The sequence below is a fragment of the Echiichthys vipera genome (genome assembly GCF_963691815.1).
Source record: "Echiichthys vipera genome assembly, chromosome: 17".
Classification (NCBI taxonomy): Eukaryota; Metazoa; Chordata; class Actinopteri; order Perciformes; family Trachinidae; genus Echiichthys; species Echiichthys vipera.
In genome coordinates, this window is record NC_139842.1 from 8582853 (window position 1) to 8595619 (window position 12767).

Here is a 12767-nt window from a genome sequence, read left to right on the forward strand (position 1 = left end):
AAGCCAATTGTATTTGTCTCTGCGTGAGAGAGTGAGAAAGAGAAAGAAAGACTTGGACATCATGGTGGCTGTTTCAGCAATACCTTTCTGTTATCAGCCACTACTTTATAGCTTGAAACACAACAGAGGTGATGCAAAAATACAAGGATTACTGATTATTAACTAACTCAAGCCTCATCAAGACACTGACATTTACTTGCATTGTATTTTAGATAGTCATAGCAACCTAAACCTGGACACCCTTTTAGCTAATTGACCTTTTTTTTTCCAGCGTGAATTCAGTTTACCATATTTCTTGGAATTTGAGCTGATGACTCATCGCTGTAGACTTAAAAGCATCCATATTAAAAGCATAACTCCTGGAACACACTGGAACAGTCAATATTTAGCTCAGATACAATCCTAGTCAGTAAAAGGATTATGTACCAAAGCTGGTTTGTTCAACAACACTAGAGGTGACAGGAGGGAGGACATTCCTTCACAGCATGTGGTCAAAGATAACCCAGAATGTGAAGATTACGGGTTTACATTTTCGACAACATAAATCAAAATCAGCATTCAAAAGTTTCACCTTGACATACTGTATAAGACGTTTTACTAATTCCTGACATATTATATAGTGCTTTCCTTATCACATCTGCTCGAGTGTTATCATATTTTCCTCAGTGTTTTATCGAGCTTGTGCAAACTTGGACTTTTCCATTGAAGGCAAACTGTTTGAATTAGCGTTCAGTTGGGTTAAGTGAATGCAGTGAAGGTCAGGCATCTCTTACAATGCCTGGGTGCCTCCTGCTGACCAGATCACATAACTCCCCTGCACGTCCACTTTTAACCAATAGAGGTCAGGAGTGTTCTACTTTTTATTGTTAGACTTGTGATCATATTGGGATTCAAAGGTACTGTAACTTGGGAGGTCCTTCCAACTGAACCCCTGCAGCCATGTATGTCCTTTAATATGTGATTAGTGCTGGCGAACCTAATTTAAAAAGTAATTAAAGCTTATTAACATTAAACACCACAGCCTGTCTACTTTTATATATTTTCGGACATTGACAACACACTCACCCTATTAGAGACTCATTGGGCCCTTAGCTTTTCTTGTCTGCACCCCTAGGTCTAATGCACAGACCGAGGCTATACCTACTCACATATATACATTAGAAGTATAATCAGTTAACCATTCACCAACACAGGATTTGTCACGTAGCATAAAGCACAAGGTATTCTTATAAGTGAAATCCACACCTTTATATGTCATTATAATTATTGTTATTACCATTGTCCTTGTGCAGAGATTTGCGATATTGCATCCAGATTCTAAAATTCAGCATTGTTTTTCACAAGCCAGCCATGCAGACACAGACAGCAGTAAATCACAGTTACAAAGGAGCGACACGTCAGTCATGTTCATTTGAATGTAATTCTGCAGCCTGTGTAAACAAAGTGGTTCACAAGGAAACTTACACACATGCCTGATAGTCGCTGCATGAATAACTAGTGCATCAGTTTCAAAAGTTATGTAATGTGGGAAAGAGGGAAAGACTGGCAGGATTCAGTCTTTGGCCTGCAGTGGAACACAACAGAAATAGAAAGCATGAAACAGGATGATGTATAACACCTGCCAGTCCTGTCAGCTTATTAGCTCAATCTTTTCATATGTGCAAATGGTATTATGCTCGCTGGTGGCAAGTGCTTGAACACTTCTAAAGGGGACATATTATGCTCATTTTCAGGTTCATACTTGTATTTTTGGTTGTAACTAGAACATGTTTATATGTTTGAATGTTCAAAAGACACATTATTTTTCTTTTAGCGCCTGTCTCTTCAAGGCCCCTTCCTGAAAGAGCCCTGCCTGCTCTGATTGGTCAGCCTTTCTGGATTTTCCTCATCTGTACTTTTAGCATCTCTGCACCGTCAATGCATCCAGGGATACCTGTACGACACACAAGCTGCATTTTGTACAGTCTATATAGTTGTGACATCACAACCAGAAGAACCCACAGCTCGTTTAAAGGTACAGTTTCTGAATACGAGCTGTATGCATTTCCGTGTATTGAGCATTTTGATACTCTGCCAGTATTTATAAAGCACATTAACCTACTTTGATCGAAAAAAGATATGGAAACCTTAAACATTTACATATTGGTGGCTGATGTGAGTCTGTGAGGTGCAAGCTGCATTTGGTCTTACTCGATGTTAGCGCAGCCTTTGATATCATTGATCATACCATCCTCGTTAATTGTTTAAATAGTTATGTTGGTATCACAGGGAATGCCCTAGAGTGGTTTGTGTCATATTTGTCGAAAAGACTTTCTAGTCTCATGCGTGATTATGTGTCATCACCCACTACTCTGTTATATGGGGTGCCCCACGGGTCAGTCTTCAGCCCCATGCTTTTCTCTTTATATATGCTTCCCTTGGGCCAGACAATCTTTTAATACTCAACTGAGCGGCTACGTAAATGGTCCATCCGTGTAGCAAATATTAAACCAAACTACATGCACGTGTTAGGTTAATTGATTACTCTAAGAATTGTTAGGTTAATTGATTACTCTAAGAATTGTTAGGTTAATTGATTACTCTAAGATTTGCCCTTAGGTGTGAACGGTTGTCTGTCTCTGTTCGTCTCTATGTGCCCTGCGATAGACTGGTTTCCTGTCCAGGGTGTACCCCGCCTCACGCCCGATGTCAGCTGGGATCGGATCCAGCCCCCCCGCAACCCCGACCCCGGGATAAGCGGTTGAAGATGAATGAATGAATTAATGTTTTTTTGCTGTCCAGACTCTGAAACAATCTCCTCCTTTCATTAGATCAGTCTGTTGAATGTTTCAAAAAGCATTTTAAAACTCACTTCTTGGGGCACACACTAACTCACCTGGTAGAGCGGGCGCCGCAGCGGCCTTGGTTCAACTCCGACCTACGGCCCTTTGCTGCATGTCGCCCCTTCTCGCTCTCTCCCATTTCCCATCAAGGTTCAGCTGTCCTTTCAAATAGAGGCATAAAAAGGCAAAAAATAATCTTCAACAAAGTGGCTGCCTGGTGACTGGTTGCTGTATGCTGCCCTTCATGTATGCGCAAAGCGTTTGTATTTATTTTAATAATGTGTTCGCCTGCATGCATTTTACCCCTGATATTCATGCTTCTTTGTTTTGCACTGATGTTGATGTGAAGCTTACTTACTTTAACTTTAACGTGTGTAAGTGATCATGGATAACTGAGGAAATGACATACTGAAATCTATAATTCAGGGACTCTCAAGGAACAGTCTGCCTCTTTGTTTGCACACTGCGCTGTAGTTTTCAGCCCATTACTGTTGTTAACAGGCTCTAGTGGGTTTCCTATTCACCACAAAACTAACTGATGTGATCTGAACCAACAGTTACAGAGGAAACATTAATAATACACAGTGTTAATCTTACTCAGCTACACAGCACTATATTAATTTAAACACTGGCAGCTATTTCTGCATAACTTCACGTGAAATTCGATTTTTTTTTTTTACGTTCACTATGATTCGCACCCACCATAGCCTGAACATCATTGCAGACACTTATATCCTTGTGAAACTGCTGATGCAGATAGAGGTCAATTATATTTCCATATAAAAAACAATTAAAGACAGGCTGTGAGGGATTAATGTTTTACCTGACATACGTTTTCAAGGGTGAGCACAAGTTCTGTGCACATTTAACATGATTACATTTTATCTGGGTATTCTGTGCATCGTTTTTTTTTTTTTTAAAGTACACAAAACCTTCTTGTTTACTAATTATGTTGACTCAATGATGAAGTGTGTCACTCATGCATGAACAGAAGAGTGAGCATCTGCTCCATCTGCTCAGTGTTAGAGGGAATCCAAAGGTTTCTCACTGAGTTCATAAAACTCTTTCAAGCCAACTTACGATATGAATGAAGAAATAATCAGATCATTTAAATGTGAATTTCTTGCAAAAAAACTGAGAGTAGTGGAGAGTAAAGGGGAAGAGAGAGAGAGAGAGAGAGAGAGGGAGAGAAATGAGAGATTACAAGTCTAATGGGACAATATAATGTGAGGAGAATGAGAGGGGGAGAGTGGATATAGACGAAAGAGGGTTTTTTATAGCGTGGCAACAGAGAACAAGAAGAGAACAAACTAATGAGAAACTGGGCCTTCAGACTTAACAGATGGAGAAAGACAGCATTGTCGTCTTTAAAGAGAAGTTAAGAGACTTGGTGCCCACCTGCGTTTATGCCGTTGCCCACTTGCTTCCGCTTGCTACACACATGCAGAACATGCAAAAGTCGCTTGTATATAGGTTGTGGGTAACACTTACACAGCAGCGGTAGGCTATGAAATTTTTCACTCGAGACAGTTTCCACTGCATAGTCCCCAATTGTCAGGGGACCATAATTCACATGACAACGTTTACAATTGCTGTTCGAAACATCCGCCGCCGTCTTCACTGGAAATGGACACAGGAAGTGATGTAAACGCATCAGCTGAGCAAGCTGAACAAAAGAAAAGGCTATGAACAGTGAACAACCACGGTGGCTGAGTAGACAAAGAACTGAACCACCTACAGAAAATCCAACTTGACAAGAACAAAATTGAAAGGAAAAACAAAAGTAGCGCCCACGAGAAGTCAGGGTGGGAAGTACTGACAGAAACACAACAGCAAAAATCAATGTGCACACATTTACATATAGAAATGAAACAAATTAGCTTCACAAGCTTACAGGTGGATGCTTATCTGTAGAGGATGCTGGAATCAAATCTATATTTTATATTTTTAAAACTAAAACGGTGTGGTGGGTTGCTTCCTTATTGAGATGCCATACATGGGAAATCATCACACACACAGAGGGGAAAAAGTAAAGATTGTGCTTTGGCCCTTGAGCTGAAAGGCAGTTCCACTTCCTCTCCCCCCTCTTCCTCTTCTATTCTTCCACCACCTCCTCTCTTCCTCCTGCAATCTCTCTTCTCATTGCGTCTCATGAGTCAAGTGACCAGCTGACTGGGGATTTCCTGCACAGGTCATGCTATTGAAACCACAATGTTTCCATGTTTTCCTGCTGTTCTGCTTCGTCTAGTTTAATTGTGTTCATTTCCCCCATCTTTTCTCTACTAAACATTCACCTCGCAGTCTCTCTCTTTTTCACATTTTTCGTTGTGTCCTCACATGCGTTAGTTTATTTTAAGTCAATTGAATTGAAAGGGAATTAATTATTTCCCGAGTCCCAAGAATGTATTGAAAGTATTTTACTGCAGGAACATTTCATGACAAAAAAAACACAACTCACGATTCTGAACAGCTACAGACAGCAGCAACATTTCTCATGGCATATTTTGACAAGACAGCTTTGTCATTCTGTGACAGCTTGTGGCTTCAATGGGCAGTTTTGAGAATTTAGATCTAATGAATAAGAGCTGAAGTTTGTATGCTGCATCCGACACCAAAACAAGAGTAACTTCCCTTGTGAAGTATCATATTTTATGTGAGTGCTTATGCACCCGTTTGTGCAAGCATCAGTGACTTTTTAGGCTAACATCTGAGTCCGAATATGAGACCGTTGTGTGCAGTGGCTCACATCGCTCTGATGTGTTTGCAGCAGAAATGGCTAGATGTGTGTTACTGAAAAGAAGAAGATGTCTTTTTTTTAACTTGTGTCTATACTAGCATCAGACTTGTAGAAGAAAACACAAGCAAGCCATCCTGACCAATCACAGTGGTATGTATTTTTTTTATATTTAATGTAGTTTGATGACATATAGATCAACATGTTTTTTTGATCTTTAAGGAAACAGGGTTGGTCATTCAAACCAGCGGGTCAAATGAGCATTGCTGTCTCTCAAACCTTGCAGACTTTTTAACAAGTTTTTGAGCTTCCGTTTAATTCAATCTTGCAAGTCAGGATTGCATTTAGGCTTTAGTTACACCCACAGTGTGTCAGTGTGATTTTCTCTGATCCTGTGTGTGTCCCTCCAGTACTGAGAGTAAAGAAAAAACTCTTCGCTGGCAAACCTTTTTTCTTTCCTTTTTTAACATTTTTTCTCTTACAGCCCACTATTTTCAGTTTTTCCAGTTTACTCCAGGGCACTTTTTTGCAACAGTGAATTCAACTCAGTGAATGAATAATGTCAGGATCTGTTGTCTGCCTACTGATAGCTACCTGCTGCTGGTCTCATGCTCACGACCGCAAGTTAGAAAACAATGTCCAAACTCAAAGCTGGCTATATTCTCCATCCTCTATTCTTTTTCTTAAAGGTTCGTCAAGCAGCACGACCCTTTTTAGCCATCTTGGGTGTGTGAAAATCAAACTCTGTGGGTGGTAGACGCCTCTTCTCTTTCACTGTTCCTGGATGCCTTGTGAATCTTGAATGCAATACTACAAAATCGTATTTTCTCATATTTAACCAGGTAAGATCTGTTACCATCAACAGCTGCCTTTCCTCTACCGTGCAAAAAACGGGTGACACGGCCAGCCACTTTTCCACTGACACTTCTGGTCTGAGATCCCGGCATGGTCAGGCCCTTGATCAGTAATGTAAAATGTAGGTTAAGGATAGGGGGACGGAAAGAGGAAATAGCAGCCAAACCAAAGGGAAATATGGCTGCTGGCCCAACAACTACGCATTGAAACTGAAATTGAAATCTGTAATCTTCACTGATGTGGCCAATGAATAATTCAAATGTAACCATTTTTGGTTGAATTATTCCTTTACTTCTCACCTTGTCCTGACCTTTCACCTGGCCAGTCTTTTGCGGGTGATAAATGACGAAAGCAAACGGACTTTTCGATTGAAGGTGTGAAACTAAAGCTGGTTCGCACAATGACAGAAGACAAACCACACATGCATAAAGGAGACTGATTAAAGAAACACACACACATAATCCACAGAAACCACACCAACTGTGAGACAAATATATACACAGGAAGTGCCTCCCACTCCCTTGCCCCTACTTGCGCTGTCTCTCTCTCTCTCTCTTTCTATATCTCTCTCTCTCTCTCTCTCTCTCTCTCACTGAACGTTACCCATGGTAGTGTGTTGCTGAGCAGCAGCCAGTCGTGTTTTTCCCCTCGTTGAGCTCACTCTCTCTCATCCTGTACTCTGACTCTCTTGCGCGCTCTCTGGCTCCGCGGACAGACCTTTTACGCTCTTGCTTCTCTTCTTCTCTCTCTCCTCTTCCTGTCTGTCATTTTATTGCGTCCTCATCCTTTATCACTTTTTTTTTTTTACATTTCTCCTTCCGTCTCTCTCCCAACCCCTGGTGCTAGGGGCATTACTGGGGGTCCCAGGGAGCGTGTGTGTGTGTGTGTGTGTGTGTGTGTGTGTGTGTGTGTGTGAATGTGCGTGTGTGTGCGTGTGTGTGTGTTTGTATGTGTGAGTGAGTGAGTGAGTGAGTTTTGAGGGTTCGGCATGGAAGCAGTGGCACTGTATACGTTTCGTGCCACAGAGGGTGATGAACTCAGTTTCAACAAGGGAGACTTGCTCAAGGTAAGGGAAATATTTATAAATATTTCTATCTATCTATGTATCTATCTATCTATCTATTTATCTATCTATCTATCTATCTATCTATCTATCTATCTATCTATCTATCTATCTATCTGAACTTGTATTCAATGTTACAAACCTCTTTGATTGAGAAAGGGATTGGCAGCTAAAAACATTGTAGAGGAATGTTCGTTACAATAAACTTCCAAAGTGAAGGGATAGTTTGACACCCTTATTTTATTTTTTTGCCGATGAGACCTTGACACCATTCAACAATTACAAAAATTAAACACACTTTTTCTCATGCGTTGTCCTACGAATGTCCAGCAACACGAAGCGATCAGTGCGAGTTCCATCAGTGCAGAAACTATTTAGGCAACAAAACTACTTGGTGAGGTCTAGAAAAAGATGGTGGTTTGGGTTAAAATAAGTTTGTTCTTTATCTAACTTACATACTTGCAAGTTAAGCATGTAAGTCACATAACAAAAGTAAGTTAAAATAAGTCAATGCTGACTTTCACACAGGCCCTGAACAGCGGTCAACCATGTTTGTTAGACCCATCCATCCGCCTTGACCTCTCCTTCCTACACAGACTTTGTCAGTCACTACGTCACCTGACAGCCTGTACCACTATTGTGTGTACACTGAATATGCTAACCGGCTGCTGTAGCTTCTTATTTAGCTAACAAAGATGACAAAAAAGTGAATTTTCCAAAATGGCAAACTATTTCTTTAAGATAACAATTTTGCTGTATTATGCAAAACAAACATTTTCTTATCTTTTTGATGGGTAACAGGCCAAATGCAGTGCTGAGATATTTCCTGCACAGCTGGAAATTACTGTAGTAGAAAATTGTCCCTCTAAGACATAAGCAGTAAACCTCAGAATTAAAGTGCCAGAGCTTCTCTCTAGACTAACACTATGGCACCAGCTGTTCCATGGTCATTCAGTATACGGACAGATTCATGGGAGAAGACAACGGTTTTAGTAGAGCTGAGTGCAATGCTGCTGCGGGACAAGTTTCAGGGGCAGCACTAACTTTTTTTATGACAGAGAAAACCCTTATGTTCTTGCTCTCATTATGATATTGGCATGGCCACTGGGAAAGGTTTGGAAATGACTCGAGGTAGAAATAGATGAGGCAGGTGGAGGGAAGGACTACATCACAAAATAACGTGTTTGTGTCTTTTTATTCTGTCTCTGTCCTCTAAATGTCTGACAATTACTATGGAGAATTGTATCTGCGCAAAGTTTGTCACTAGAGAGGTGTTTTCACATTCTTCTCCTGAATGAGATGTTGTGAAAATCTCTACAGCTTTAGTTGGTACGTCACTAATCCACAAACCAATCGCTTTCTGATATGTGAAACCTAATTTGACACAACACCAGCAAAGAAACTTGAAACCTACTCTGCAGAGCGGCTGTCAGTACAAAGAGAAAACACACTGTCACAGCTGTCAGCCACTGACAGTTACAAGCCTACAAGCTAACAAACAACAGAAACTAATATAAGATGCTAACTACACTTACCATTCTGATACGTCTGATAGTCACTGATTTTAGTGCACAACATATTCCTCATCTGAGTCTGGGTCTGACCTATGCCTGGCTCAGGACGTCACAACTATAACTTGGTTGCAGATTGCTAACATTAGCGCCATAGTCTGTCCATCCACCCGTGGTGCTGCGCTATTCGCACCCGCCATACAATGAGTAAGCGGTCCGCCCAAGTGGCTCTGCTGCCCCATTGCCTCCTGTCTGAAGCCAGCTCAAACATATAGGCCTTTGGCTGATTTGCTCCGATGTGTTTAGTCATCCTGATGGTCGGTTTGCACACTTCTCTTTCACTTTGGGCCTGCACATCAAACTCGTGTAGAGGCTAGTAGAACTAGTCACCGAAGAGTCTAAACCTAGCCTGAGTGTGGGCACAAGCAGCCCCATTTTCTGAGTTTTTTTAAACTTACTATGTAGCAAAAGACATGTTAAACAAAATATTACCCATAGAAGAGTAGTTTTTAAACAGTCTACTTTAAAACGGTCGGGAACTTTAAATATGTCAAATAGGACAATAATGCCTGAGGATGGAAAGCACCTTTGATTATTTGTAGCAGGGTGGTATATTATTCATCCCAGACACACTGTTCCAATATTAGACAACATGTGAATGAAGTAGCTTCTCTTTCCTGCAGTCTGCAAAGTCACTGTTTTGGAGCGTCAATATATGCTTCAGCCAAAATGAGTAGGCATTTAGTTTTGCTGCTTTTCCGTGCATTCTTACAGTAAATAACCGCTATTCTTCATTTTCAGCAGTATTTACTATATGTGCAGATATCAGATCTTTGGGTTTTATTAACCTACCTATAAATCATGATGTAATAGTTGTTAGCTTGGTCAGCGAACTGCAACACAACAATATACTTATCTTGATGGCAACATCATCAGAATCAAAGTGAACTCATGCTTTATGGCCACAGTGACACATTTGCTGTGACTAAACTGGGACCAACATTATTTATATCATGCAGCATGTTTTGTTTTTTCCCGAAGGGCTAAACTGCTGTCTTGTCTCAAACTGCTCTGGTTCATGTTGGGTTAAACAGTATACTTTAAAAATAATTATTTACATTTCTTCATTGCTACTTGCTGCTCCTCATACCAGATGGCTGTGAGATTTACAATATCACAACAACTCATAGCGTCATGCATGTCCATCATTTAAATCAATTCTAAGTTGACTGTCAGATACATTCCTGTCACTACTATCTGTTTTTATGTATCATTCTATTGGGGCACATTGTTTTCCTCATGTCCTGGTGTGCAGTGGCCATTTGGAAACAGATCAATAGGGCTGACTAGAGTGACTATTAATGAAGTGATAAAAATAGCTTCATAATTAAATAAAAAAGAAGCACGCATGACTTTCTTTCCTTTAAAGCTGAAAGACAATGCAGCCAAGTCTAACACAAGGGACACAAAAGAAGAGCGTAAAAACACACTTTTCTTTTGTTCTCCAAACCCCAACACATGAATGTGACAATTTTGGATTTAAAATGGATTTGGACTGTGTCAGACTCCTCTGTTACTGGCAACAGCTAAAACTATAGTGAGTAGTCAGGTGGTACCGACTCAATAAAGAATTTAAATAAGCTTCTACTTTGCTGTAATTTAGTTTGATTTCAGAACATCACTTTGCATAGAATCAAACACTATGCTTGGTTCATTTAAAGTAAAGATCTAGCCTAATAACACAGTATTGACGAGTGTCCGTCTTGTTATGTTAAAAGTACTTCTTTGTCATAATGTGTAGTCGTATGGAGCAGTGGTCAGTGGTTAGTAAATCCGTGGCTTTTGGGAAACCCCCTTGATATTTACGTTGGGCTATTTTCTAAGATCAGATCAAGGTAACCAGTTGTTTTAGATCAACCCAAAACAAAATGCTACCTGGATGCTGACGTAGTTAATTAATACGTGACTGGCAATAATTACTGTGTGAGCTCAAGTGGCTCATGGTGTAGAGCAACAGCCTCCGAAGTTTCTGTGTGTTATTCTGGTAAGATCGAATTCGGTTGGAAGCGATCCTTCAAACATTATATTTTCTGAAATGTATTTGTAGTAATGTAGTTTGGGAAACCAGTTGGTGGAGAAACCAGTTGGGTTACAGCAGCGGTGGCTACCCGCTAGTCTCTGCGCAGCTCCACACCGGTCTGTTTGAAGGGGTGCCTAACTTGTGCTGTCTGAGGAGGACACAACCATGGAGAAAACTCTGTTTGCCATGGAATTTTTCTTTTTACATGCACAAACAAACTATATAACCTCCTAAAGGACAGGAAAAAAACCCGAAACATAATAGAGCCTCTTTAATTCCAGTGGTATGCTCTGGAAGGAGCTAAGTCAGTCACAGCTGAATCAGTGCGGGTGGTTCATGAATAAACATCCTACATACATATCCAAAAAAACATGGGGAGAAAAGACATACATTATTAATGGATTTGCCTGAGGTCAGACTAACTTTAACTGTCCTTTTCCAAGAAGCAGTATAAACATCAAAGGGATGATTTGGGATTTTGTTTGTATGATGCTGGGCTTTACCCAGGGATTTAGAGCTTTTAAACTACTCTTTATTGTTTAACTAGGCTAATAAATTACAGAATAGTGATGATGCAGTGTCTTGTCTGCAGAGAATAAAAAAGAAGAGAAGGTGATTGCAAAATAATCTGATAACATATGTTTAATGTCCACCTGGCAAAGTGTAATCAAGAGGTAAAATCAATAAGAGGAAGGGTTGTTTACGAGGAATTTCTTCTTGTTTGTAGAACGTTATCTGTCTGACATTGAAACCAGCTGCTGAGTGAAAAAGCAATCATTCAGTTCTGTGAATGAACAATGATTGATGCTATGAGCAGTACTCCACAGCCTGCCACACATTTCAAGATGCTCGTCTCCATTGCACAGTACGACCATTAAAGTAGGTGGTGCATGAAATGAAGTTCCTAAGGGCAGAGAGGGGACAGAGCAAGTTTTTGGCAGAGGGGCAACATTGCCAAATGAGTTTGACCATCTTATGGTTGCATTCCAGGCAGGATGCCTTTCAGCTGTACATGTGGTAACTTGCATGCTCAGTTTTAATATCTATTAGTTTAGTTTATTTAAGTTTGACTGATTAAACATAGCAGCACTGTGATAAAAAGTTTTTTTAAATAAGTGACAAACCTCAGTTCCTTAGGCAAAATTTAAAAAAAATAAAGGGTTTATAAATCACTACAAACCAAGTACACCAAACAACACAACAGCTTGAAATATCAAAATGACAATACTGAATAAAAAAAACTGATGTCAGAACAGGAAAAAAAACAGCAGCAAGGCCAATGAAATGAGTTAGGATAAAACAAATCAACATTAAAGCAGTTAAACTGGTGCCAGGTGACAATGACAAATAAAGACTGCCCTCGTCACCACAGTGTTTCTAAGCTTGTCTAAAAACTGCTGATCGTTTATTGCAGTGCCTGTTATGGCTGTTCAGAATGGGCCAATTGCTTTATCTGGTATACTTGAGAATCGCTCATACGGCAATAAACCTGCCATGACATTGTGTCACACACGGTCAGAAAAAACAGTAAAACACACTCACTATTCATTTACAAATACACGTATTTGGTATTACGCTTACACAATTCGTGAGTGGCACTGTTCTTGTTAACCTAATGATTATCAAACCTTTGGCAAGCTTCACCTGTTTGATAGCTAGCAGATCATTAGAATCAGGTGTGTTGGAGCAGAGCGAAACCTAA

The 12767-nt window shown here is 40.2% G+C and overlaps 1 protein-coding gene across 1 annotated transcript in view; it reads left to right on the plus strand.

The window, feature by feature from the left end:
* The first annotated feature begins 7137 nt into the window (after positions 1-7137).
* grapa (GRB2 related adaptor protein a) overlaps positions 7138-12767 on the plus strand; it is a 28818-nt gene continuing 23188 nt past the window's right edge. Inside the window, exon 1 of the mRNA XM_083931473.1 lies at positions 7138-7477. Within this exon, the coding sequence (XP_083787599.1) occupies positions 7400-7477 (78 nt within the window). The 5' untranslated portion in view covers positions 7138-7399. The remainder of the gene's footprint in view (positions 7478-12767) is intronic.